The 26809-nt window shown below is 35.8% G+C and overlaps 1 protein-coding gene across 2 annotated transcripts in view; it reads right to left on the bottom strand.

Annotated features, from left to right (window-relative positions):
• The window catches only part of GRID2 (glutamate ionotropic receptor delta type subunit 2), a 1388009-nt gene that overhangs the window by 227411 nt on the left and 1133789 nt on the right, over nucleotides 1-26809 (bottom strand). For both annotated transcript variants that reach the window (XM_061191720.1, XM_061191719.1), the window contains one exon: nucleotides 22990-23128. In XM_061191720.1, coding sequence (XP_061047703.1) covers nucleotides 22990-23128 — 139 coding nt within the window. The remainder of the gene's footprint in view (nucleotides 1-22989; nucleotides 23129-26809) is intronic.

Raw genomic sequence — 26809 nt, forward strand, 5'->3', positions numbered from 1 at the left:
TACTCTCCCTTTCTCTGTTTCTCTCTCTCTCTGCCTTCCTTCCTTCCTTCCTTTCTTCCTTCCTTCCTTCCTTCCTCCCTCTCTTTCTCTCTCCCTTTTTTTTTCTCTCTCTTTTTTTCTTTCATATTTGAGTCTGGTTGTATGGAATGCTCACCAACAAATGACAAGAGTGAGCTGCCAGCTTTAGCTGTAGGGAATTTTACGTCTAATCCCATTTTTAATGGATTGAAACACGTCGACTCAAGTTATCACATCAGAAGGATTTTTCTTCAGGGGGAGAAAAATGGAACGTGGTTGACAGGATAGGTGCTAGATGCTTCAGGCAAAGGGGCTGACCATGAAAGAGAAACAAACAAGCAGGGGTACATTAAAAGTGTCCTCCAACTCAGTTCAGGATTTTTCTCCCACACTCTCTCCCCAGTTTCCTCCTCTGGATGCTAATTTCAGCATTTGTTAAAGGACACATTTTGTTGTAACTCCAAGAGCCCATTAGCAACCACATAAAGAGCCTGCCTGGTGCCCACTGCAGTTCATTGGTTGCTGTGGCTGAGAGCTGTCATGGGCAGGGCACAGAGGCAGGTTTTCCAAGCACAAAAAGTACTCCAAAAGTTAACACTTAAAGAACAACTACATGCCATAATAGAGGGCCAGCAGAGTGAACATTAGTGTTATAGAGACCCAAGAAGCAGAAAAAAGGATTGGAGAATGTATTGAGGTGGTCAGGTAAGACAGGCCTGCCACTGAGCGGTGCTGACGACAGCTGTGCACTGGGCAACTTCTTTGTTTCTAAAAACATGGGTTTTGAAGATGTAAAGATTTGAGTTTCAATCCTTGGAAAAATTAAAATTCTCCAAATTGCAATTCCTTTCCCTGTTAAATAGGGGAAACAATCATTTTATAATAAGATATCTGGAAGTTTGAAGTAGATTTTGATACAAGACACCTAGCCTAGAACTTACTCTTTAAGTGCTCAATTACTGATAGTTGCAGTTATTAATTTATTACTATTATTGCTGTTACTTTGTCCTCTATTATGATTTCTAGAATTGCCATCTTTTGATTTTTCCCACCAATAGATTCATCTCAGCTAAAGCTCTTCCTCACCTGTGGCCTTTAACTCCCACACCCCATTTAACCTCTCATCAAGTTTTGTACATTTTTACCTCCTAAATCTTGGGAATCTGTCGATACCTTTGCCTTTCCATTGCCAATACCCTCATCATTTCTACCTAGGAAATTATTTCTAAGCTTTTCCCCTATCTCTACTCCCACCTACCTCTAATCCATCCTCCATACCACAGCTAACATGCTCTTTCTGATATTCAAATCCGATCCTATCCCTCACTTATTTAAATACTTCCTGTATACCTCACCACCCTTAGAAAATGGTTCAAACTCTGTAGCATTCAAGATCCTTCAAAAATTTGGCCTAAAAACTTTTTTTTTTCATTTTCAAAAACAACCTTTTGCTTCATTCATATTCACGTTACACGGCAAACAGACCATTTCATCATTCCTTGCTTGGCAGGTGTTTTCTCAGCTTAAGATCGTTCCTGGTCTTCCCTAGTGAATTTTTTCCCTTCCAGGTCAAACTCAGCTGCTTCTCCTGTGCTCTTTTAATACTTAAAATATGTTCACATCTTAGCATTTTGGTTCGAAATTTTACTTCTTCTTCTTTTACTTCTTGTTTACTTCATAAACAAGACCATTTACCTCATTAGAACACGTTACTGATGCTCACGATTTTTTTTTAAAAAATGTTATTTATTTATTTATTTTATTTATCTTGAAACTCAGAACCTAGCCCAGGGTCTGAAAAATAGCAATCAATGAGGTTCATTTGTTTTGGCTGTACTTCTTTATTAGAAAGATGCTTTCATCTTGGAAAACCAGCATTCCAAGTAAACTAGCATTGCATAAAAATGGGATTTTTACTATATATTACCAGCCATTCTGTGGGTGATTAATCATGGCCAGCAGTATTTTGTAGGAAAAAAAAAATTTTTTTTTTTTTTTTAGAAAATACAACTTTTTAAAAGAGAGCTTTGGAAATTTTCCCTGTATCAAAATCCGCTGCAAAAGCTTTATTGGACCACCAGTGAATCGTTTGCAAACAAGACAGTTTGCCATAAATAAATTCAGAGGCAAGGCAAATACAAAGAAAAATTAAACAAATGGGACTGAAACAAAATATCTGGAAAAGCTGAGGTATAGTCCAATATTCTGGTAAACATAGGATTCAGTACAAGGTGGAATGTCTGTTCCTGAGAGGGATACTTATTCAGCAGTGTGGAAACAGAGATGACAATTTAGTGGTTGGTTTGATGAGTGATTTCTGATTAAAATATCAGAAGCAAACTGAAGTGGTGAAGAAAATTGCTCAACTAACTCTGCTAACTGAAATGATTAAAAAAATGTAAAAGAATTCACGGTTTTAGTAGCTAAAGAAGAGATAAGCACCAGAACAAAGAGAGAATAGTCACCTTTGGTAATCCTGAGTGTTAGTATAGAAAGCTGAACTTTAGGATTTTTTTCTTTCAAGGGTTGAGTATTTACATAAAGAAGAAGAAGTCTCAAGAATATGCATGCTCTACTTATAGGAGAACAGGTAAGCACATGGAAAGGCTTCCTGTCTCCCTACTGCAATGTAGCTAATGGCCACTTGTCCTTTGGGAAATGACATTCTGAGTCCTAGTAGCCCCTCCTGCTCAGTGAAGCTTTCCCAACTCCTCAGACACAAGTTTGGAAAGGAAGTCTGATGAAACGTAAGGGTATCAAGGGTAGATGGTACGGTAAGCAGGGCTCTTAACGCTCCCTGATGTCAGAAGAAAATCTGGTTTGCAGATGGTTCCGTCCATACTGAAGAGCTCAGTGAGAACTATTTTAAGTGCATGAGGGCTAACGCTATTTAATGAAAGCAGGCTCAGGAAAGAGTTGGATATTCTTTAGCCCAATAATGCTAGGTTTCTTATTTTAGAAAGATTAAGGTCAAAGTCACACTAGTGGAGGAACTACAATTCTCTCATAGAAGATGAGATTGTATAGCCTAAAAAAGTATAATTTATGGGGCAAGGTAATTCAGGAGGAACCCAGACACAGCTATCTCTAGTGGAGAAGATGTATTTGTGTTTTTCTTTCTCTCGTGGTACCAGAATTTTTTTTCCTTTTCAAGACAGCAGAAGTTGGAAGTCTGAGGCCAACAAGTTTGAAGAATATCAGGCAAGGCAGAGGGCTAGGATTCCTTTACTTGCAGAGACAGGGAGAGTTTCCCAAGGGAGGCCCCCCCGGTTGGAGAGGGTGTTTTATTAGAGGAACCATATGAGGACCAAAGAGGACTGGGGATTTACAGAGGAGGGTCAGCGGCTGAGAAGGGCTCCATGTGGGATGCTCGAATAAGGCCTGAGTGGTGCCTCCTTCTCCAGCCCCTCTGTTCTGTCCCTCTCCCCGCTTCTGTCCTACATCCTTCACATACCCTCCCACCCAACCTTATGTGGTTCACCAGAGTAAATTAGATAAAAGATGGCCTCAGGTCTCTGTGCTCTGAACTTCTTTTAAAAAACTATTTAAATATCCATCAGAATTCCAAATGTGCTTGGTCTAGGAAAAGTGTGTAGAGGTACTCATAAGAGGGCATTGCTCCCTTCCAAACACTGTCCCTACATGGTAGATTACTAGGCATGGAGGATTACATCCCAGGAGATGACTTTCAAGTCTTTCCTGAGAGATTTAGGAATATTTCCCCCCAAAGAGTAGTCAAGAGCGCCCCTATCTGCCACGTGGTATAGACAGGATGGTCACAGGTAATACTGGAAATTCATGTAAAATAGATGCATTTGAGATAGATGGGTGTCAGGGACTAGGTGGGGGAACATCCCCCTGCACTTGGAGAGACTTGCAGTTCCCATACACTTTTTAGAAGTTGATTCAGACTTGTGGATATGATAGGTCATTTTAGACAACCCAGAGGAAGGAGGAAGCACTCTGTCCTTCTTGCTGCTGTGAGGCAGTAATTAATAAAGATGATGGTTAAACTCTCTCCAAAATGACAATGTTAAATAAATGTGAGAAAACAGTCATCTGAAAATCTGATTGTCTTGCCTGACTTGTTGACCCACATTATAAGCTAGGAAATAATTTCGTCATGTCGTGCATCCTGATATGTGGCAGACATTATATTTTTCCACCTGCTGACAGAATTATCATTTATGACCCTGTTCTCTATTTTAAATGGCCTATTAGTCAAATACAGTAGTCTTTCATGATATACACACACACACACACACACACACACACACACATATATATATATACTAATTAAGCAAAACTCCATTGCAAAAGGCTGAATATTCTGTGAATTCAATTGCTCTGCAATTTTCCTGTGCAGTTTCTTTCTTACATATCATGAAGATGCAATATTTATTTACACAGGACAATATGAACAAATATGGAATTATCCTAAATTTGTATGGTCAGCATTTCATTACATTTACTATCGATTGTCAGCTAATTGTAAAATTTGTTAGGACAATATCCTCAAATAATCCAATGTACTTCAATAGTAGAATAGTAGATTTTCATGTTCCTATATCCTTGAAAATACAGGAAGGACTTGAGTAATCCCCATGAATTTCCCTGAGGATCAACAAATTTCTAAGTGATGTTAAGAAGGAATCCTAATACAATCATAACATCAGAGAGTTGAAAGAGTTCCTGGAGGTATCACATAATTTGATTACATTCCTTAAGGTACATAAGGCAGCCTCCGAAACTGACTTTATTTTTCTTCCTAAGACATTTTTATGACTTAGAAAACTTACCACCAGGCAGTCCTTACTCATGCCTAACCTAAAACCCCCCTATTTCAAATAATCCTCTCATTTTGTTCTCAGTCACATGGACAATAGCTACTCACCACCTCTAGAACACTGTTTCTTTATGTAATAAAACATTTCTTTTTCATTTGCTTCCTTCAGCCTTCTCTTTGCTGAGTTAAACACTAAATCCCTTTACTTTTACTCGCAGGATCTATTACTCCCTTTTTTACTTTGTAATTAACTAAGCCATCTTTTTTCTCTTCTATTGCAATTTTTGCATAAGTTATGAACCTTATAAATAGATCACAGTAGTTTAAAAGTCCTGAACAACTTTTCCACTGCTAGGTGACTTTGGTCATTTTCTTTATAAACACCAATGCTACATTTCAAATTTACAATTGACAGACGATTCATTCTGAAACTGCCTACATCCCCCAATTTTAAACTATTGTAGATACACACACACACACACACACACATACACAGAGTTTGTTCTTTCCATCTCTGAGTGAATTATCACATATTTGTCCCTATTAAACTTCATCTCACTTCTAATCACCTTGTTTAATTTGTCAAGGTCCTTAATGAATTCTTACAGTGTGGTTCTAGTCAATAATCACCCCTACTCATTATAAAGTAATCTGCATATTTAATAAGCTTACTCCCTATTCCATACTTCAAATCAACACTGAAAATGTTAATTAGAGTCAGGGCCAGTGCTGACTTATGGAAAAAACTTTATACAATATACCCTCCAAGGCTGAAACTGAACCACTGATCAGTACCTCACAGCTGGGCCACTAACAAGCTGTGATACAATAATACACAAAATTACTACATAAAACAATGACCCAAATAAAATACAGTGTGGATTCAGATAAGGAATCAATAGTCATTTGTAATTTTTTTCCCTATAAGGTCTTTGAAGGAGCTCAAAACATTAATCATATTATCAAATTATTCATAGTGGAAAGAAATAACTAGAGAGGAAGAATTTGTCAGAAATAATAGTAGGGCTAATTTAATAGCCTATTTGAAGACCCAGTGAAATGTTACTGTCAAAATAAGGTGGAAGGTCATTGTTTCAGTGAAGATTCTAATGAACCTTTCTTACTAAAACAAAAATCCTCGTGCTTCATAATACAGAGCAGGGGACCAAGTGTCTATTGATAAGTTAAAATTTCCCAAATACAAAAGATATTTTCCTTCTTCGCAGTACAGTAGGTCTCTGGATTTCTCTGAAAAAGATCTTTTTGAATCATCCAGAGAAACTATCCTCTATTCCCAGTTAGGTATATATCTTTTTTGAGAAATGTCAACTAAAAGCAGATATAAAATGCATGTCCTAATGCTCAGAGTCAGGTCTTATTCACAGTCACTCACATTATAAATATCCGAACTGTTTTTTAAATGTGCTCCCCACCCTCCATTCAGTAGCAAATGTTGAGAGTCCTGCATCCCTCTCAGAAAATTACAATCGTCATCTGAAAAAGCAGCCCAGCCACCTGGCTGCAGATCTTGTTCTTTGCCCTCTTGGAGACTTGCCATGATCTGGGGCATCTGGTGATTTTCAAGCTTGTCCTTATGCTAAAAGATCAGGGTTGGAGAAATAGAGGCTGTAGTAGGGGTGTGTGGGTGTGTGTAGTGAGTGTGGGCATGTGTGTGTGTGTGTGTGTGTGTGTGTGTGTAGGGGTGGAGGAGAAAGCCATTAAAAATAAATTGACTATCTTCAGATGATAGGAGCTTGTGGAGGAGCTAAGAGAATCAGAGAACTAATGCGGTCAAGCACATGCTTAGCGGAGGGTGGAGGTCAGCACACCAGGATGGCTGGCAGGATGGTGTGCTGCACTGGGAAAGGAAGGTGGGACAAGAAAAACAGAATGAGAAAAATGGTGAAAAAGAGTTTCCTTTCAGTTCTGCCTTTCAGTCTAGGGTTTCTTTTATTGAGTAATCTATGCAAATATATTTTTATCATTATCTTAGACCTTGTTTAATAAGATACTTCATTTGTATAGTCGATATAGAAGTTTATAGTTGAAGAGACACTGAAAGTAACTTAATTCAAACTGTGGGACAAATACTTGTGGAGAAGGAATGGATCACATTTTCAAAGACGGAAAACTAAGGTACAAAGTGGTTTAAAAACTTACCTTGTTATTCGGAAGCAGGAAAGAGACTTGAACACTCAAAGCTAGGTCTCCAGTCCTCTTCAGCAGTGTTCTGCTGAACAACCCTGCCTGCATATTCCACTGTCACTCAGGTCCATCACTTACCCTTCTACATTTTAAAATTTTATTTTAATTAAAAACATTTTTTTAATTGTAATTTTTTTTATTGCTGTATAATTGCTTTACAATGTTGTTAGTTTCTGCTGTACAACGAAGTGAATCAGCTATATGTATACATATATCCCCTCCTTCTTGGACCTCCCTCCCTCGCCCCCCATCCCACCCACCTAGGTCCTCACAGAGCACTGAGCTGAGCTCCCTGTGCTATACAGCAGCTTCCCACTAGCTATCTATTTTACACATGGTAGTTTATTTATGTCAATTTTAATCTCCCAGTTCATCCCCGCCCTCTCCTTCCCACCCTGTGTCCACATGTCTGTTCTCTACGTCTGCATCTCTATCCCTGGCCTGGAAATAGCTTCATCTGTACCATTTCTCTAGATTCTACATATATGTGTTAATATATGATATTTGTTTTTCTCTTTCTGACTTATTTCACTCTGTATGACAGTCTCTAGGTCCATCCATGTCTCTGCAAATGACCCAATTTCGTTCCTTTTTATGGCTGAGTAATATTCCATTGTATACATGTACCACATCTTCTTTACTCTTCTACATTAATTTCACGAAAGCCTGCCCCATGTGCACTGGCTCCTCTAAAATGACTAAACAGAGTGCTCCCAAGTGTAAGAGTTTTACCATATTCTCATTCTTGTGGTAGATAGAAGTTATTTATTCAGCTGACTTCAGGTAAGGCAGGAAAATAACAAGAAATAGAGAGGATACAGGAATTTATATTCTTGAGTACTTAATAGGTTTTTAGGCTTAGATGACTAAGGCTGAGAGAGAGAGCAATGTGAGGATTTGACTTGTTTAGAATGATTCAGCTTGTCCAGAAGAAGGAGATCATCTTAGGGGTTGTGGGAGCTTATTAGTTTGGCAAAGTTTTCATCTCGGTGAGCTCAGTGTAAACAGAGTCTATAGCAATTCTAAAATAGCCCTGTTCCTGGGAGTCACAAATAAAGTTGGAGACAACTTTTAATTAAATTCTCACTGAAGAGTGGCTTTGAAAGTCCAGCATACTTCTGAGAGTTTTTGTTTTCCAAAAAGAAAGACAAAATCCTGTCTATAACATCTAGATGGCTATATGTTTATAAAACATCCGTCACTGTAGTACTTAAGGGCTTTGACAAGTAAGCCATTTTGACACTGAACAATATAGAGTAAGGAGATGAATGTCTTCCTCTGTCTGCCATGCCTGTGTACTCTGGAGCTAAGTTTATACAATTCTATACTAAACCAAAACATAATAAGCAGTATGAATCAGGCCCAGCTCACTCCAGCCACCTTGATTTTGGCTGTTCCTAATAAAGTGTGCAAATCCCTGCTGAGAGCTAAGAAATAGCCTCCTACTGAAACACTGAAGTGGGTGAGACACTAAGGAAACTGAGAGAACATACCATTCTGGGCTCCCTGTCTTATCCTGGAATAAAAGGACAAAGACATGGCTTTCATATTTCTTTCTGATTTCTTATGAGGTTATAAACAAGTCATGGAATTCCATAGTCTCAAGCCAGATTCTAAGAAATCCTTTTCTGGTTCATTCATTCAATGAATATTTACTTGTAACTAACTGTGTACTCAATAAGGTACTACATAAGGCACTGTGTTAATACAAAGTGATAAAACCATCCTCGAGAACATATATTGCAATTGGGAAGGTAAAACAATACTCCAGTACAAGGCTAGATGTTGCTCAGAGTGTAAACAAGGTAGATGCAAAGACATTCAAAAAAGGGAGCCACTAAATTCAGTTATGAAAACTCTGTGGAAAACTACATAGAGGAAGTGGTATACAGCTACAGGTTACGAGAGGGGTCATTAAAGATGAGTTAAAAGAGAAAACATGCCTGACAAATAGATATCCTGACCTGGGTTTAGTGTTAGTCACTAACAGTAGCAACTTAATCTTCATGATAGTTAAGCTAAAGTGAGACAACAGAATGAATCATTTGGCTAAGTCTTTATTTTTTTTTTTAACATCTTTATTGGAGTATAATTGCTTTACAATGGTGTGTTAGTTTCTGCTTTATAACAAAGTGAATCAGCTATACATATACATATATCCCCATATCTCTTCCCTCTTGCATCTCCCTCCTAAGTGCTTATTTAGGCTTAAGATCAGATAAGGCTTGCTGAGAGACAGTTTTTTACCTTTGAGGGGCTTGGAGGATTAAGGGGCAGGGCAAGAAGACAACACCCATGAAGTAGGGCGGTGGTAGCTGTGTCAGAAACAATAGCAGCAGCAACAGGGAACTTTGAGGTTTAGTTGAACCAGGTAAAAGAAATAATTGAGTGTATGAAATTGTGGACAAAATGGTAAAAAGAATAGTTATTAGTACCACCAAAAATGAGAGTGAAGGGAAGAAGAGTTCAAGGAATTTTACATGAGCTCCTGGGAGCAAGTAGAAAAATGGAAGCAAATCCTAGGTAGGGTGTGTCCAGGAACTGTGCTGTTATTTATGTCTTTTTCCCCCCCATTTATTCTTTACACTAAAAGTTATGAATTTGAACCCATTCTCTTCTTACTCTTAGGGAAAACAAGGCTTAAAATAATTATGGAAAATGACAAGATCATTTGCTACTAAGTGGGAGAGATTTTAAATGCAAATTTATTTGAATCCATGGCTCTGGTGTCTGTTTCTAGGATACCATGCAACTTAGAAATATCTGGAATTGACTTAGCTAAATATAATTCAGCCATTAATTCTTTTCTGCAAATCTTTATTTTTCAAAGAAACTTACAAGGATACTGATGGTTTTCATTCATTCATGTATTCACGAATATATTATTTATTTCATTCAGTAAAGATTTAGTGTATTTGCTAATTGCAGACGATATGACCCACTGGTGAAGACAGAGGTTCTAGTGCCAACTGCCTGCGTTTACTACCCTAGCTTTTAGTTTTGTCATCTTCAAAAAGGAGATGAAAATAATATATCTCTCATAGGGCTGTTATGAGGATTAAATGAGAAAATCTACACAAAGCATTAGGAAAGTGTCTGTCACATAGCAAGCACTCATTGTTAGCCGCTCTTATTAATACTCGGTGCCAGGCACTCTGAGAAGGATTAGGGGAACAAATATCAATATGACATAGTCCTTGTCTTTGAAAAATGTACACTCTCAAAAAGAAGACACATGTGTAATGACTAATTGTGCCTGAGCTAACAGAAAATGCCAGAAGAGAAGAATGCAGTTCAGGGTCATTTCAGCATGTGGGAACAGCATGGAAACTCCAAAGAAGCATGAAATATCCTACAAAAGTTTGGCTTGAGGGAGGAACACTCCCAAACTCATTCTACGAGGCCACCATCACCCTGATACCAAAACCAGACAAAGATGTCACAAAGAAAGAAAACTACAGGCCAATATCACTGATGAACATAGATGCAAAAATCCTCAAAAAATACTAGCAAACAGAATCCAGCAGCACATTAAAAGGATCATACACCATGATCAAGTGGGGTTTATTCCAGGAATGCAAGGATTCTTCAATATACGCAAATCAATCAATGTGATACACCATATTAACAAATTGAAGGAGAAAAACCATATGATCATCTCAATAGATGCAAAGAAAGCTTTCGACAAAATTCAACACCCATTTATGATAAAAACCGTGCAGAAAGTAGGCATAGAGGGAACTTTCCTCAACATAATAAAGGCCATATATGACAAACCCACAGCCAACATCGTCCTCAATGGTGAAAAACTGAAACCATTTCCACTAAGATCAGGAACAAGACAAGGTTGCCCACTCTCACCACTATTATTCAACATAGTTTTGGAAGTTTTAGCCACAGCAATCAGAGAAGAAAAAGAAATAAAAGGAATCCAAATCGGAAAAGAAATAAAGCTGCCACTGTTTGCAGATGACATGATACTATACATAGAGAATCCTAAAGATGCTACCAGAAAACTACTAGAGCTAATCAATGAATTTGATAAAGTAGCAGGATACAAAATTAACGCACAGAAATCTCTGGCATTCCTATACACTAATGATGAAAAATCTGAAAGTGAAATTAAGGAAACACTCCCATTTACCACTGCAACAGAAAGAATAAAATATCTAGGAAAAAACCTACCTAAGGAGACAAAAGACCTGTATGCAGAAAATTATAAGACACTGATGAAAGAAATTAAAGATGATACAAATAGATGGAGAGATATACCATGTTCTTGGATTGGAAGAATCAACATTGTGAAAATGACTCTACTACCCAAAGCAATCTACAGATTCAATGCAATCCCTATCAAACTACCACTGGCATTTTTCACAGAACTAGAACAAAAAATTTCACAATTTGTATGGAAACACAAAAGACCCCGAATAGCCAAAGCAATCTTGAGAACGAAAAATGGAGCTGGAGGAATCAGGCTCCCTGACTTCAGACTATATTACAAAGCTACAGTAATCAAGACAGTATGGTACTGGCACAAAAACAGAAATATAGATCAATAGAACAGGATAGAAAGCCCAGAGATAAACCCATGCACATATGGTCACCTTATCTTTGATAAAGGAGGCAAGAATATACAATGGAGAAAAGACAGCCTCTTCAATAAGTGGTGCTGGGAAAACTGGACAGGTACATGTAAAAGTATGAAATTAGAACACTCCCTAACACCATACACAAAAATAAACTCAAAAAGGATTAAAGAGCTAAATGTAAGGCCAGACACTATCAAACTCTTAGAGGAAAACATAGGCAGAACACTCTATGACATCAATCACAGCAAGATCCTTTTTGACCCACCTCCTAGAGAAATGGAAATAAAAACAAAAATGAACAAATGGGACCTAATGAAACTTAAAAGCTTTTGCACAGCAAAGGAAACCATAAACAAGACCAAAAGACAACCCTCAGAATGGGAGATAATATTTGCAAACAAAGCAACTGACAAAGGATTAATCTCCAAAATTTACAAGCAGCTCATGCAGCTCAATATCAAAAAACAAATAACCCAATCCAAAAATGGGCAGAAAACCTAAATAGACATTTCTCCAAAGAAGATATACAGATTGCCAACAAACACATGAAAGGATGCTCAACATCACTAATGATTAGAGAAATGCAAATCAAAACTACAATGAGGTGTCACCTCACACCAGTCAGAATGGCCATCATCAAAAAATCTAGAAACAATAAATGCTGGAGAGGGTGTGGAGAAAAGGGAACACTCTTGCACTGTTGGTGGGAATATAAATTGATACAGCCACTATGGAGAACAGTAGAGAAGTTCCTTGAAAAACTAAAAATAGAACTACCATATGACCCAGCAATCCCACTACTGGGCACATACCCTGAGAAAACCATAATTCAAAAAGAGTCATGTACCAAAATGTTCATTGCAGCTCTATTTACAATAGCCAGGACATGGAAGCAACCTAAGCGTCCATCAACAGATGAATGGATAAAGAAGATGTGGCACATATATACAATGGAATATTACTCAGCCATAAAAAGAAATGAAATTGAGTTATTTGTAGTGAGGTGGATGGACCTAGGGTCTGTCATACAGAGTGATGTACATCAGAAAGAGAAAAACAAATACCGTATGCTAACACATATATATGGAATCTAAGAAAAAAAAAAATGGTCACGAAGAACCTAGGGGCAAGATGGAAATAAAGACACAGACCTACTAGAGAATGGTCTTGAGGATATGGGGAGGGGGAAGGGTAAACTGTGACAAAGTGAGAGAGTGGCATGGACATATATACACTACCAAACGTAAAATAGATAGCTAGTGGGAAGCAGCCGCATAGCACAGGGAGATCAGCTCGGTGGTTTGTGACCACCTGGAGGGGTGGGATAGGGAGGGTGGGAGGGAGGGAGATGCAAGAGGGAAGGGATATGGGAACATATGTATATGTATAACTGATTCAGTTTGTTATAAAGCAGAAACTAACACACCATTGTAAAGCAATTATACTCCAATAAAAACGTTAAAAAAAAAAAGAAAAAGAAAAAATAAGTTTGGCTTGACTGGAGCATGAACAATTGTGAGAATGAATTAACTGGTGCTAGTAGGCAAAAAAGAAGCTGATCAGCTTTTGAACGGTTTAATAAGCTCTGCTGATGGAATTGAACTTTATTTTGATAGAATGAGGTAATAATGGAGGCTTTAGAGCCAATTTTAAGGATGTAAGAAGGTAACTGTCTGGATTCTACACTCTGGAGGGTAAACTTGAATGGGAAGATAATGGATAGAAGGAAGCAATAGCTGAGGCAAGAGAAAAGAGAATAATAAGTAGAGCTGCAGGCAGGGAAAGTCAGGCTCTTTTATTGCCTCATATCAATAGATGGAAGAAAATTAAGAAGAAAAGCAAGATTTAGGAAAAAAGGTGGAGAAGAAATAGGAGGCGGAAATAGAGTTAGCCTCTACCTCATTCTGAAAATAGTTCACTAATCAAACAATGTAATCCACCAAACAGGCTAAAGGAGAAAAAATCATCTGAGCATATCAATTGATGGGAAAAAAAGCATTTGACAAAATCTAACATCCATTCATGATAAAAACACATAGAAAACTAGGGATAGAAAAGAATTTCTTCAACTCAACAAAGAATACCTACAAAAACCCTACAGCTAACCTTACACTTAATAGTGAAAGACCGAATGCTTCTCCAAGACAGAGAACAAAATAGAGATGTCCACTCTTACCACTCTTATTTGACGTAGTATCAGAAGTTCTAGTCAGCACGGAAAAGGCAACAAAAGGAAATAAAAGGCATACAGGTGAGAAAGAAAGAAACAAAATTGCTCAGTTTCGTAAATGGCATGAAGGTTTACATAGAAAATCCCAAAGAATCTACCAAAACTCCTAGAACCCCTGAACTCACATCAGAATCACAAGATAAAATCAGCATATAAAAAACCATATTTTTATACTAGCAATGAAAATGTGGAAGCCAAATTCAAAGATCCAATACCATTTATAATCATTGGGATAAAAATAAATACTTAGGTATAACTCTACCATATATAAGACTTATATGCTATAAATTACAAAATGCTGATAGAAGAAATTAAAAATCTAAATAAGCAGAGAGATATACTGCGTTCATAAACTGGAAGACTCCACATAGTAAAGATGTGAATACTCCCCAAATTGATATACAGGTTTAATGCAATTCCTATTAAAATTCTAGCCATACTTTTTTGCAGATATAGACAAGATTATTCTAAAATTTATATGGAAAGGCAAAGGAAGTAGAATAGCTAAACTAATTCTGAAAAAAAAAAAAGAGTAAGTGGGAGGAATCCCTATCCTCAATTTCAAGCTACAGTAATCAAATCTACGTTATTGGCAGAGAGACAGATACCTAGATCAATGGGACAGGATAGGGAACCCAGAAATAGACTCACACAGTATGCGAACTGATTTTTCTTTACAAAGTGCACAAGCAATTGAATGAAGGAAAGATAGTTTGTTCTTTTGTTTTTTTTTCAGAAAACGCTCCTGGACATTTGAATATCCATAGGCAAAAAATGAACCTCAACCTAAACTTTACACCTAGACAAAACTTAACTCAAAATGGATGATAGATTTAAATGTGAAATGTAAAACTATAAAAGTTTTAGCATAAAACAGTTGAAAATTTTGGGGACCTAGGAGTTCCTTGAAGAGTCTTAGACACGACGTCAAAAGTACAATCCATAAAAAATAATTGGTAAATTTGACTTCATCAAAATTAAAAACGTTTGTTCTATGTGAGACCCTGCAAAGACGATGAAAAAAACAAGCAATAGACTAAGAGAAAATATTTGCCAACCACATGTCTGACAAAGAACTTGTATCTAGAATATGTAAAGAACTCTCAACGGTAAAAAAGCAAACAGTCCAAGTAGAAAATGGACAAAGGCATAAAGGGACCTTTCATGTAAGAGGATATAAGGATGACAAAAAACACATGAAAAGATGTTCAACATCACTAGTCACTAGGGAAATGCAAATTAAGATGACAGTAAGATATTACTACATTCCTATCAGAAGGGCTAAATTTTTAAAAAGTGACAGCACCAAATGCTGGCAAGGATGCAGAGAAACTGGATCCCCGATATGTTGCTGGTGGAGATGTAAAATGGTGCAGGCACTCTGGAAAATAGTTTGCCAGTTTCTTAAAAACTAATCACACACCTACCGCACTATCTAACAATCACACTCCTGGGCTTTTATGCCAGAGAAATGAAAACATCCACGCAAAAGCCTGAGCATAAATGTTCTTAGCAGTTTTATTTGTAATAGCTAAAAACTGGAAACAACGAAAATGCTATTCAATAGGTAAATTTTAAACAAACTGGAAACAACAAAAATGCCATTCAATAGGTAAATACCACTCAGCAATAAAAAACAATAAACTACTGATGCATGCAACAACTTGGATGGACCTCAAGGGCATTTTGCTGAGTGAATAAAAAGCTGATTGCAAAAGGCCACATATTGTATGATTCAACTTATATAACACTCTTAGAATGAGTGGAGAACATTAGTGGTTACCAAAAGCTGGGCATGGTGGCGAAGAAGGTGTGAGTGTGACTATATAGGGGTAGAATGCGGGAGATTTTTGTAATGATGGAGTAGTTCTGTATTGCAGTGGTGGTTAGCGATTCTAAACTTGTGATAAAATGGCACAGTGCTATATGTGTACCTAGTACCCATGTCAATTTCCTGATTTTGATACTGTACTGTAATTACTGAAGATGTAACCATTGGGGGAAACTTGGTGAAGGGTAAATGGGATATCTCTGTGCTATAATTGCACTGACTTTGCAATTTCCGGTGTATATATAATTGCTTCAAAATAAACAGTTAAAAGAAAGTTTGCTTAAATATGAACAGAACTTACTGCTTTATGACAAATTATGGATTATTAATGCTTTGTCCTTCAAAATTTTACTCTACTTTCTAATTTTCTCAAAATAGCCTTGTGTTACTTTTATAAGAAAAAAATGTATTAAAATGGAATAAAAATGTCTTATTTCTTTTCTGATGGCTCAAGGCTAAAAGTAATTAATAGGCAGGATGGGGTCCAGGAATAGCAAACCTGGAGATGCAAATTTTTGGCAAAATTGCATCTGAAAAGTAGCCTAACCAGAGTGATTTCTAGAATTTCCTCACATTAGTAACTCTCTTCGTCCCTATCTATTTAACTAAGAGGTAGTAAACAACATCCTCTCTTTAAATATCTTAAAAAAATAAACTGAGGCAATATTCCTACATTCACAAGAAATGTAAATGTTAGCCTAGAGATATAAAGTTTCTCAAGCCAGATTTCTCTTAAATTACCCTTAATCCTTAGATATTTCCACATAAGGAGCCCACGAAACAAGAAGATGTGTGGATCAGGTTTATATCAAGTAGAGACACACTGTTAAACGCCATAAATATACGTGCATTAGACACCTCCAATGAGTTTCCATATGCTCCTCCATTTTTTCTCTCTGGCCCATCCTCCTCTCCACAGATAAAGCTGTCTTTCTTAAATGATGTCACTCTTCATTATCTCCAGGAAAAACTCCAAATTCCATAACAAGCTTTATCATGCCCTTCAAGATGTGGTCCTACCTTCCTTTTCTATTTCACTTCCTGTCACCCTCACATCATCTATCTCAATCCATGAAGGAAATGAACACATTTTGATAACCCACCCTTTGCTAGATATTCTCCTAGGAGTTTAATACCTCTGCTATAAGCCACTCCTTCAGTATGTTGAAATTTATCCTTTAAGATCAAACTCTCCGATGATATATCAGAGAAACTCTGTGATGCCTAATAGTTTTTTTTCCTCTCTCCTCCCCTTCTCTCCAAGTTATTGACTTAAATCACTCCTTCCCTGTGTTCATACAGCACTTTATAAATAATTTATCATAGCCCTATGTTATTGAATTCTACATTGTTATCTCCCCGAATAAATTGTGACTCAGGGATAATACCTAAATACTTTTATAGACTAAATGCCTAGCACTGTGTTTAAATATCTACAGTTGACCCTTGAACAACGTGGGTTTGAACTGTGAGGGTCCACTTATTCATGGACTTTTTTTCATTAAAATCATATATGTACCATAAATAGTTTTCCTTACGATTTTTTAATAATATTTTCTTTTGTCTAGCTTATTTTATTGTAAAAATAAGTATATAATACATATAACACACAAAATACATGTTAATTAACAGTTTATGTTGCTGGTAAGGTTTCAAGTCAGCCGTAGGCTATTATTAGTAAAGTTTTGGGAGATTCAAAAGTTATACATGGATTAGCAAAAATAAACAAATGGGACTACATCAAACTAAAAAGCTTTTGCACAGTGAAGGAAACTATCAACAAAATGAAAAGGCCACCTGCTGAATGGGGGAAGATATTTGCAAATGATATACCCGATCAGGGGTTAATATCCAAAATATACAAAGAACTCATACAACTTGATATTAAAAAAACAACCAGATTAAAAATGGTCAGAGGATCTGAATAGACATTTTTTCCAAATGTCTGTATAAATTACAGACATTTAACATACAGATGGCCAACAGGCACATGAAAAGATGCTCAACACCACTAATCACCAGGAAATGCAAATCAAAACCACAATGGGCTACCACCTCACACCTGTCAGAATGTCTATTATCAAAAAGGCAACAAATAATAAGCATTGGTGAGAAGGTGGAGAGAAGGAAACCCTGTGCATTGGTGCAGCCACTATGGAAAACCATATGGAGGTTCCTCAAACAATTTAAACCAGAACTAGCATACGATCCACCAATTCCACTCCTGGGTATTTATCCAAATAAAGTGAAAATACTAATTTGAAAAGATTATGTTCTTTTGAATTGAAAAGATTACGCACCCTTATGTTCACTGAAGCATTATTTACAGTAGCCAAGAAACAGACTCAGAGAAAAAGAGATCAGATTTGTGGTTACCGGGGTGGGGGGCGGGCGGGGAGAGGGGGAATTGCATGAAGTTAGTCAAAAGGTACAAACTTCTAGTCATAAGGTAAATAAGTACTAGGGATGTAATTCACAACATGATAAATATAATTAACACTGCTCTATGTTATACCTGAAAAATGTTAAAAGAATAAATCCTAAGAGTTCTCATCACAAGGAAAAATAATTTTTCTATTTCTTCTATTTTGTGTCTATGATATGATGAATGTTCACTGGACTTATTGTGGTAATCCTCTCATGATGCATGTAAGTCAAATCATTTTGTCATACACCTTAAATTTATACAGTACTGTATGTCAATTATATCTCAATGAAACTGAAAGAAAAAGAGCTATACATGGATTTATGATTGCATGGGAGTTGGTGCCCCTAAACCCCACATTGTTTAAGGGTCAACTGTATATAGATACATAATTAGTTGAACTAATTGAATGAAACTAATATATTTATTTAGGAGTTTTTATAGTTAGGAATACCTCCATTTCCGAGAGCATGATTATAATGATCTTGTTAATAGTAACGTACCAAAGATAGTTACATAGTTCCATGGGGTCAAAGGAAAGGAATAAATCATTTCATTAGAGAGCACCCGCTACCATTCTCTGTTTCCCTAGACTGGGAGACAGACAAATTTCTAAGCCCAGTGATACTCACTGTGTGGCACTGAGAAAAACAGTTGCCCAATAATTTTTTCTTTTTCTAAATGTAGACAAATATGAATACAAAAATCCTGTTATTGGTATGGTCTCCTCCAGTGAATAGCATATTTAGGAATCTCTTTTTGCATATGCTTGGGAAGAAATTTATCCCAAATTAGTTTGATTCACTGGCTGTATTAACTCAATATTTTGTTTAGTCCAACGTCGTGTTATGAAAAATGAATGCATTAAACATAAAAATATGGTGCGATGTTGGGATCCCTTTGAATAGACCCAAGCTTACTTTTAGCCCCAGGAAATGAAAGACCTCAAGTTTTATCACCATACACCAATCTGGCTCTAAAGTTATTAATGACTATAACCATAAAACTATGATTTCCCCCATAGCTATTTTCACTTTTATATGTGAAATAAGTAGGTTTTTGAAAATTGCATCACAATAAAGACTATTACAGTTAACGTTGATGACATTATTACCCAGTATTTACTCGAAAATACCTTCATAGCTTCACATGCTCCATTTCACCATTGCCACTTTTAGCCTGGTTACCAACAGAAAAAAGTATGTTCCATCTTTTAAGTATTTGAAAACAATTTAGGTACTTGTTGTTACGCTTTTAGTGACAATGAAAAAGCCCAGATGTCATTAGAGTTTTATAGAAATTGCATATAAATTTCTTTTTAGAAATTGAACTGTATACATCAATAGCCATCCTCAACTGTGTTGCAATCTGTCATATTACATCATATACAGCAGCAGAACATAGTTATGTTGGGCTGACCCAGCGTTGAAGGGACATGAAATTAATTTGTGAGTTATATTCTCCAGGGAAAATTCACTTTCAACATTTTTATTAATGGCAAGGGCCAACTGGAAGGCTAGATGACAATAAATATCTAATTTTGAAAAAGGGGTAAATTTTATAAAAGGTATTTAGCTTCCTAAGAATAAATCTATTGGATTTCTCCTACCAAGCACCAGGTCAACCACCTGTTTAAAAGTAGCTTTCCTCTCTCTCTCTCTCTCACTGACATTCCTCTAGCCACCTCTGCCTCTCCTGGTGTGGAGAAGTGACTTTGAATTTTGGGAATAAAGATGTGGATGGTATATGTTTGTTAATGGAACAGCAATTGGGCTGGGAAAACGTACCCTGATGAGCACTGCTTCATTTAACGATGAGCAAATCTCATGAATGTGAATGATTAAGAAGCATGACAGTGGATGGTTTTGTGAAAAAACTTTTTGCTTTTCTAAGAAAAATTAGACTTAGGATTTTCCAAGAAAGTTTGACATTAGTTATAAATGGAACTTTGAATGTTTCCAAGAAACATTACAATTTTGTTTACCAACACAGCTGAAGCATGAAATTAGAAGCTATCTTTAAGTTTGGGGAGAGAATCAGATCTCTTAACTTATTTGGCTCTGATTTTCCCCTTTCATAATTAACCTAGTGAAAAGATTGGAAGGAAGGGGAGATTCATTATACCCAATGTTGACTTTTAATAATGTGAGTTGGCATTAGAAAGAAATAATTTGTTAAAAAAATGAATGTTCAGTTATTTTGGATTGTGGGAAACTACACCTGAGAGAAACATCATGTGCAATTAGGATCTTTTTCCATTAGACTTGACTTCAGAAAATCCTATGGGTGTAAAAATTTGATAGAGGCTTTTGCTCCCACTGCTATTTCATGAAAGTCTAGATACTAACGAATGCTGGCAAAGTTGTAATGACTAAATAGCTCAGATATACACACACCATGAGGCCTGCAACCTCAGTGACAGAGCGGCTCAAGCAAACAAATTTTAAGAACCAGCAAGAAACAAATTGTAAGATAAAGAAAAACTTCAGTAGGTAAAGTCATGAATTGGTATTGGATTGATGTAGGTTAGATTTCCAGCTCTGACACTATTCACTGTGTGCTAGTGAGCATTTAACTTCCAAATTTCTCTTTCTTGATCTACAAAGTAGGAATAATAGTAGTAGCTGTATTATTAGGGTAATTTTGAGTACTAAAGGGGAGATATATATATATATATATATGTACATATATATGCTTAATAAATTCATAATAAATTCTCAGTGAATATCCATAATTTTTATTATTTATGATTATTGTCATATGTTGCATAAAATCAGTTATTTAAAATGTTCTTCATTCATTTAATTTAAAATGTTTCAAAGTCAGATCTGAGCTACATAGTAGAAACCTATGTACTTTAAGTACTCTTAAAATATAACATGTTAAACAAAGTTGACAAGAAGTATATTAGTGAGATTAAAATATTCCATTTTAATTTTTTAAAACTATTTTTCTTAATGTGATTTCCATTGACTGGTCTGGCAAGCAATCTTACCCTGAATGGCAGGTATCAATTATAGATGTAATTAGCTCATGTTGGCATATATGCCTACAGAATCGACCCAACACAAAAATCTCCTAACTTTTGATACTTTATTTCCTCAGACAAATTGAGGATTTGAATAATGTCATCCTTTACATCACTATACTTAGCAATGAATAAGGCTATGACACATCCTTTATAAAGTTCTCTAAAAAGCAACTGGCCATACAAATGTACAAGGGTGTGAAATGGGGACTAGTGTGGCATAGTTAGAACATAGATTCAGGAATGAGACAGATTTAAGGTCTGGTCTTTAATCAATCACTTATTAGCCGCATGATTTGAAGCAAGTTACTTATCTTTTCAACTTCAGTTGTAAAATGGGTTATTAATAAGTAGTATGCATTCCAGAAGATGGTTGTAAGTATTAAATGAGCCAATGCATGTCAAACATCTAGTACAAAGTTTGGCATCTTGTGAGTTCTCAATAAATGTTAATTATTATTTGCACAGTTTTACTAATTCATTGATTTCTTGGGCTGGGATGTTGTAATCATTTTCATTATTGCTTAAAATAGGACTCTGATGGGGTCATCAGTTTAAATTTTCCATGAGCTTCACTCTGGATCACTTATAACTTATGCCACACGTAGCATTGGCTACAAGGGTAGTAAGTTAAAAGGATATGAAGGTTCTGCACCAAAGAAATAACTGGGAAAACAACTTGAAGACTATGATTTGATGAGAGAAGTTGGGAACATCATTTTCATAAATGGATGAAATAATTGACTATTAGTAGCTGAATTTTGGGGTTTCAATTTATATACACAAGCAGTTGAAGAAAATACCATATTTCTTTTTAGATCATTAATTCTTGATTTTATTTTTAGTATTGTGCTATAATAATTTTGCAACTACTAATGGAATTCATTTACATACTATTTTAAAGGCAAGAAGAATTCATGTTTTCTCTTAAGGATGAAGTAAATCCCTAATTAATTCCTTGACAAAGTTAATTATTCTAATCTTGAACTGTCAACTTTGTTGAGAAATAAATGTTTTTTAACTTTACAAAAGTTCAAACTACCTTGATTTTGGATTAATAAAATTTTCAGAAAATTTTTTCTTAAAACAATATACAGAACACTATGTTCTAATAAGGCAGAAGCTGTACTGTGGCACTGACCTGACCTTATGGCATGAAACCACATAAAGAAAAACTGGCCATGGTAAATCAAAGGCCTTTGGAGTCTCAGGGCTCAAGGGAAAGTCATTTGTGAAATGAAGCACTGACTTAGGTAGCTTTCAGGATTCAAAAGTACACTATAGTTAATGACAATTTACCACCACTGCAGCTGGAAAAACAGCAGCAATAATACTCACATTAGCTATAATGCAATGAAGAGACAGAATGTAGTTTTACCTCTTGATAGCTACTCTCATTCTCTCTCTCTTGCTCTCTCTCTCTCTCTCCCTCTCCCTACCTATCATCTATCTATCAGTCATCCAGTGTCTACCTAACTATTTACTCAGACAGTGCATAATGGGACAGACTCAAGGCAAAGACTGAGCATCTCAAACTTGAAATATATATATATATTTTAGTATGTATCCTTTTCCTTCTTTTTAATAATATTGCCCACAGTCATATTTTACAGAGGTTAAAATTCTGAATATGTGTTATCCTTCCAGGAAAATGTGGGAAGCAATGTCCAAATTATACCCAGAATTTTATTGTATAAATAATGCTCTACCAAAACTGTACTTTCAGGAGTTGGACTATGTTGTGATGTCTGCACATCACAAAATTAAGCCTTTACTCAAAAGGAAGTTGTAAATTTATTAACAGACATCACATAGCTTTGGCCACGCCTGTCATTTCTCATGCTTTGTATCAAGTGGAATCTTTGTCTACTTACTGGATGGAGCTTTCAATGCGGGTGATAGTGAGGAAAGCAGCAAGGTTTGCTGTGTAAGATGAGATGACAATCAAAGCAAATAGCCACCAAGCCCCCATCATCATTCGGGTAGCCAGAGTTGTGTATGGGACTTCCCCACCTGTGGAAAGAAGCAAAGAGAATAAAAGAACATCAACAAGTATTTATTGAGACTCTGAAGTCATACACATTCAATAGCAAGGTAAATTTTAAGTAATGAGAAATCTTTCACATAACATCAGCATGGATCTCTGTATTTTGCTTATGTTCATCACTTCATATTTGAATCTGTTTTATGAGACTATGTGAGACTCAGTCAAATAGAAGTATGATAAATATTTAGTATAACATGTTTAAGTGATATTTCTTCCACCTTGTTCTTCAACCCTAGAATTACCCTCTTATTACAACCTCAGATATACACTTTATATCCAAGGGCTTGACTATTTACTAGTTAGGAGATATTAATACTATTATGCTTATATTTAACATAAATTTTCAGATTTCTAGTTTAATAAATAATATTAAAAGATTATTTTTGTTAAATTCCCTAGAATCATAGGTTATTAATAATCTTGGGAGAACACATATTACTGTTGGTTTCAGCATCATCACATGTGTTTTGATCTACTCCGAATTGACTCACCACTCTTTTATAATCTTATTGTAGAATCTTCTTCTCCATCTTCTAAATGTTGGTGTGTCCTTGGGCTGAGTCTTTAAACTGTTTCTGTTCTGTCCGCATTCCAACCGCAGCTAATCTCAAGTCCCCTGAGGTTGAATATTATCTACAGTATACTTTGATGGCTCTCAGATTTATATTTCAAGCTTTACTCTCTCTAGGGAGCTACAGATAAACGCCTACATAATTTCCACTTGGAATTTAATGGGCATCTGAAATTTATCACATCTGAATCAGAACGCTTTATTTTCACTCTTGAATTAACACCCCAGTCTACACTATTTCAGGGAATAGCACCACTCTTCACTCTATTTCTCAGACCAAATACTTAGAAACTTTCCAACATCCTATCTGGTAGCAAGTCCTGTCACCTTTATCTTCAAACCACATACCAAATCCTACCTCATCTCCTCACTTCCCATGCTGTCACATCTTCTTTTGACTGTACTACTAAACCACTTAAATGGTTTACTTGTTTACATTCTATGCACTACCACTCCTAAGTCTATCTCCATGGTGCTCTTTAAAAATGAAAATGAAATCGTGATATTCCTCTGATCCAAACTTCCAGTGGATTCCTGTCACTCTCAGAGAAAAAAAAAAGCAACCCCAAATCTCTACCAAGGCCTGTCAGGTCCTACATGAACTGATCTCATGTCAATTTCCTGACTTACATTTTTCCACCCTCTCAACGGCTTTCTTGCAATTTCTTGCATGGAGTTACACTGATTTCTGTCCTAGGGTCTTTGTACTTGCAATTTTTATGCCTGGAATTCTCTGCTCTTTAATTTAAAAATGACCTTCCTTTTAATTTATTTAAGTTTCTCCTCAGATGATACTTCCTCACAAATACGTATTGCCATTCTATCTAAAATAATTTCCCATGACCTCATTCTTTCAGTCACTGTATTTTTTAAAAATCATAATTTATCATATATTTTATATATTTTTGTTTTTTTCCTCTTCCTTATTGTACAGTTTCTAACATAGAAACAGTTCCTGCTCCCTTTTAGGTGGGTAAATATTTGTTAAATGAATATATGTTTTGTATGGAGTTAATAATCCTTTTAAAATAAATTAGGTTTATGCTAAGAGTAAAAATAAATTAAAGAGATATATAATACTACATTTGCCTAGGTACATCAATATGTGAATGGCTTAACAGGATTCAATTAATTATCATATCAGGCAGATTTTTATGCCAACCATTAATTCTCACTATGCAATATTTCTGAACTTTCAGTGTAGTACAAACATACCCTTTGGGTATGACCTGAGCTATTTTCCTGATGTAATATCCTCAGAATAGGCTAACTTCTGATATCTGGAACGCATTTTTTCAAAAGCAATTATAATGCATTTTGGATATTTTCTCCTTCAAAGCAAAGGAAATATTCACTCAGCTTTTAAAAGATGAAAGCACAATAAAATATTCATTTTTAAACCAAATGGGGACTTCCTAGACAAAATGATTAATTGAAAAAATAATAATAAAATATGAACAAGATGATAGCTAAAGACTGAAAGATGTTAATAAATATAACAAAAGTAGAACAGTAAATTCATGACTGAAAAGGCTAATTGAAGGTTTGTGTCCATGAAGTCTTTACCCTTGGTTAGAGTTGTTATCACCCATAAGAAAGAATACTTGTTGAGCTTTCTTCATCTGTGGCATAAAGCCTGAAACTTGGGAAATTCAAATATTCTTGTGGAGTCCAAATAAAATGACATTTTATTTGATATCTGAACTTAGAAATCAAATATTAAAAGTAAAGGGAATCTTGACTTCTAATTCTGGTAATTCAAGACAATCCTCCCACTGATGGCAACTAGAAAAAATGAATATATAATGCATTTGAGAGCTAAAGGAGCAGTAAGAAACTAGATCAAGATCCTGAAGAAGATAACTCAGAAATGTGACTAGTATTTAGGACTGCTTTTTCGTGAGGGATAAATGCCAATTTAACAACAGGAAGATAAGAAACTGAGATGTTGAGCAATCTTTTGAAAGCCTTCAAAGTCAGGTGGCTATAAAAATTAAGGCCCAGGCCTTGCCAAATGGGGGTGGGACTAAGAAAACCAGAAAATCCTCATATGCTTGGAAATCAACAATTACAATTCTATTAGGGCCATGGGTCAAAGAAAAATCACAAGAGAAATAAAAGGTATTTTTAAGTTGATGAAAATAAAAATACTCTATATCAAAATTTCACAAGTTTTGATAGCTGATAGGATGTAGCTAAATTTGTGTTTAAAGGGAAATTCATAACTTATATAAGAAGTCTGAAAATCAATGAGCTATTCATCAATTTCAAGAAGTTAAAAAAAACCTGGCAAGTTAAACCCAAAGAACATAGAAGGAGGGACATAATAAATATAAGAGCAAAAATTAGTAAACTAGATAAAAAATAAAATAGAGAATGTTGATCCAACAGAAGTTTGGTCCTTTGAAAATACCTATAAAAAGCTCTTGAGACTGATCAAGAAAATAAGTAAAGGTACAAAAAAATACAATAATAGGAGTTAAAAGGGCATATTGTTACAGATGTTTCAGATATTAGAAGGATAAAAGAGGAGGATCTTATGTACAGTTCTCTGTGATTTGTAACTGAAGGCAGCAAATAAATGGGTCTTGTTTTTTATCCATGTCACTCTAAGTCTTTTGTTTGGCGAATTTAGTCCCTTTACATTTACAGTAACTATTGATAGGTATGTTCTTATTGCCATTCTGTTAATTGTTTTCTGGCTGTTTTCGTAGTTCCTCTCTATTTCTTCTTTTTCTCTCTTCCCTTGGATTTTCATGGTTTCCTTTAGTGTTGTGTTAGATTCCTTTCTCATTTTCTTTTGTATATTTACTATAAGTTTTTTCCTTGTATGATAGAACCAGACCACTATCATACACCATACACAAAAATTAACTCAAAATGGATTAAAAACTTGAATGTAAGACCTGCAACCATGAAATTCATAGAAGAAAACATAAGCTGTAGCCTCACTGACATCAGCCTTAGAGGTGTTTTTGTGGATCTGATTCCAAAGGCAAGGAAAACAAAAGCAAAAATTAAAAAATGAGCCTAAAGCAAACTAAAAAGCTTCTGCACAGTGAAGGAAGCTATCATC

The sequence above is a fragment of the Eubalaena glacialis genome, chromosome 5, assembly GCF_028564815.1.
Source record: "Eubalaena glacialis isolate mEubGla1 chromosome 5, mEubGla1.1.hap2.+ XY, whole genome shotgun sequence".
Classification (NCBI taxonomy): domain Eukaryota; kingdom Metazoa; phylum Chordata; class Mammalia; order Artiodactyla; family Balaenidae; genus Eubalaena; species Eubalaena glacialis.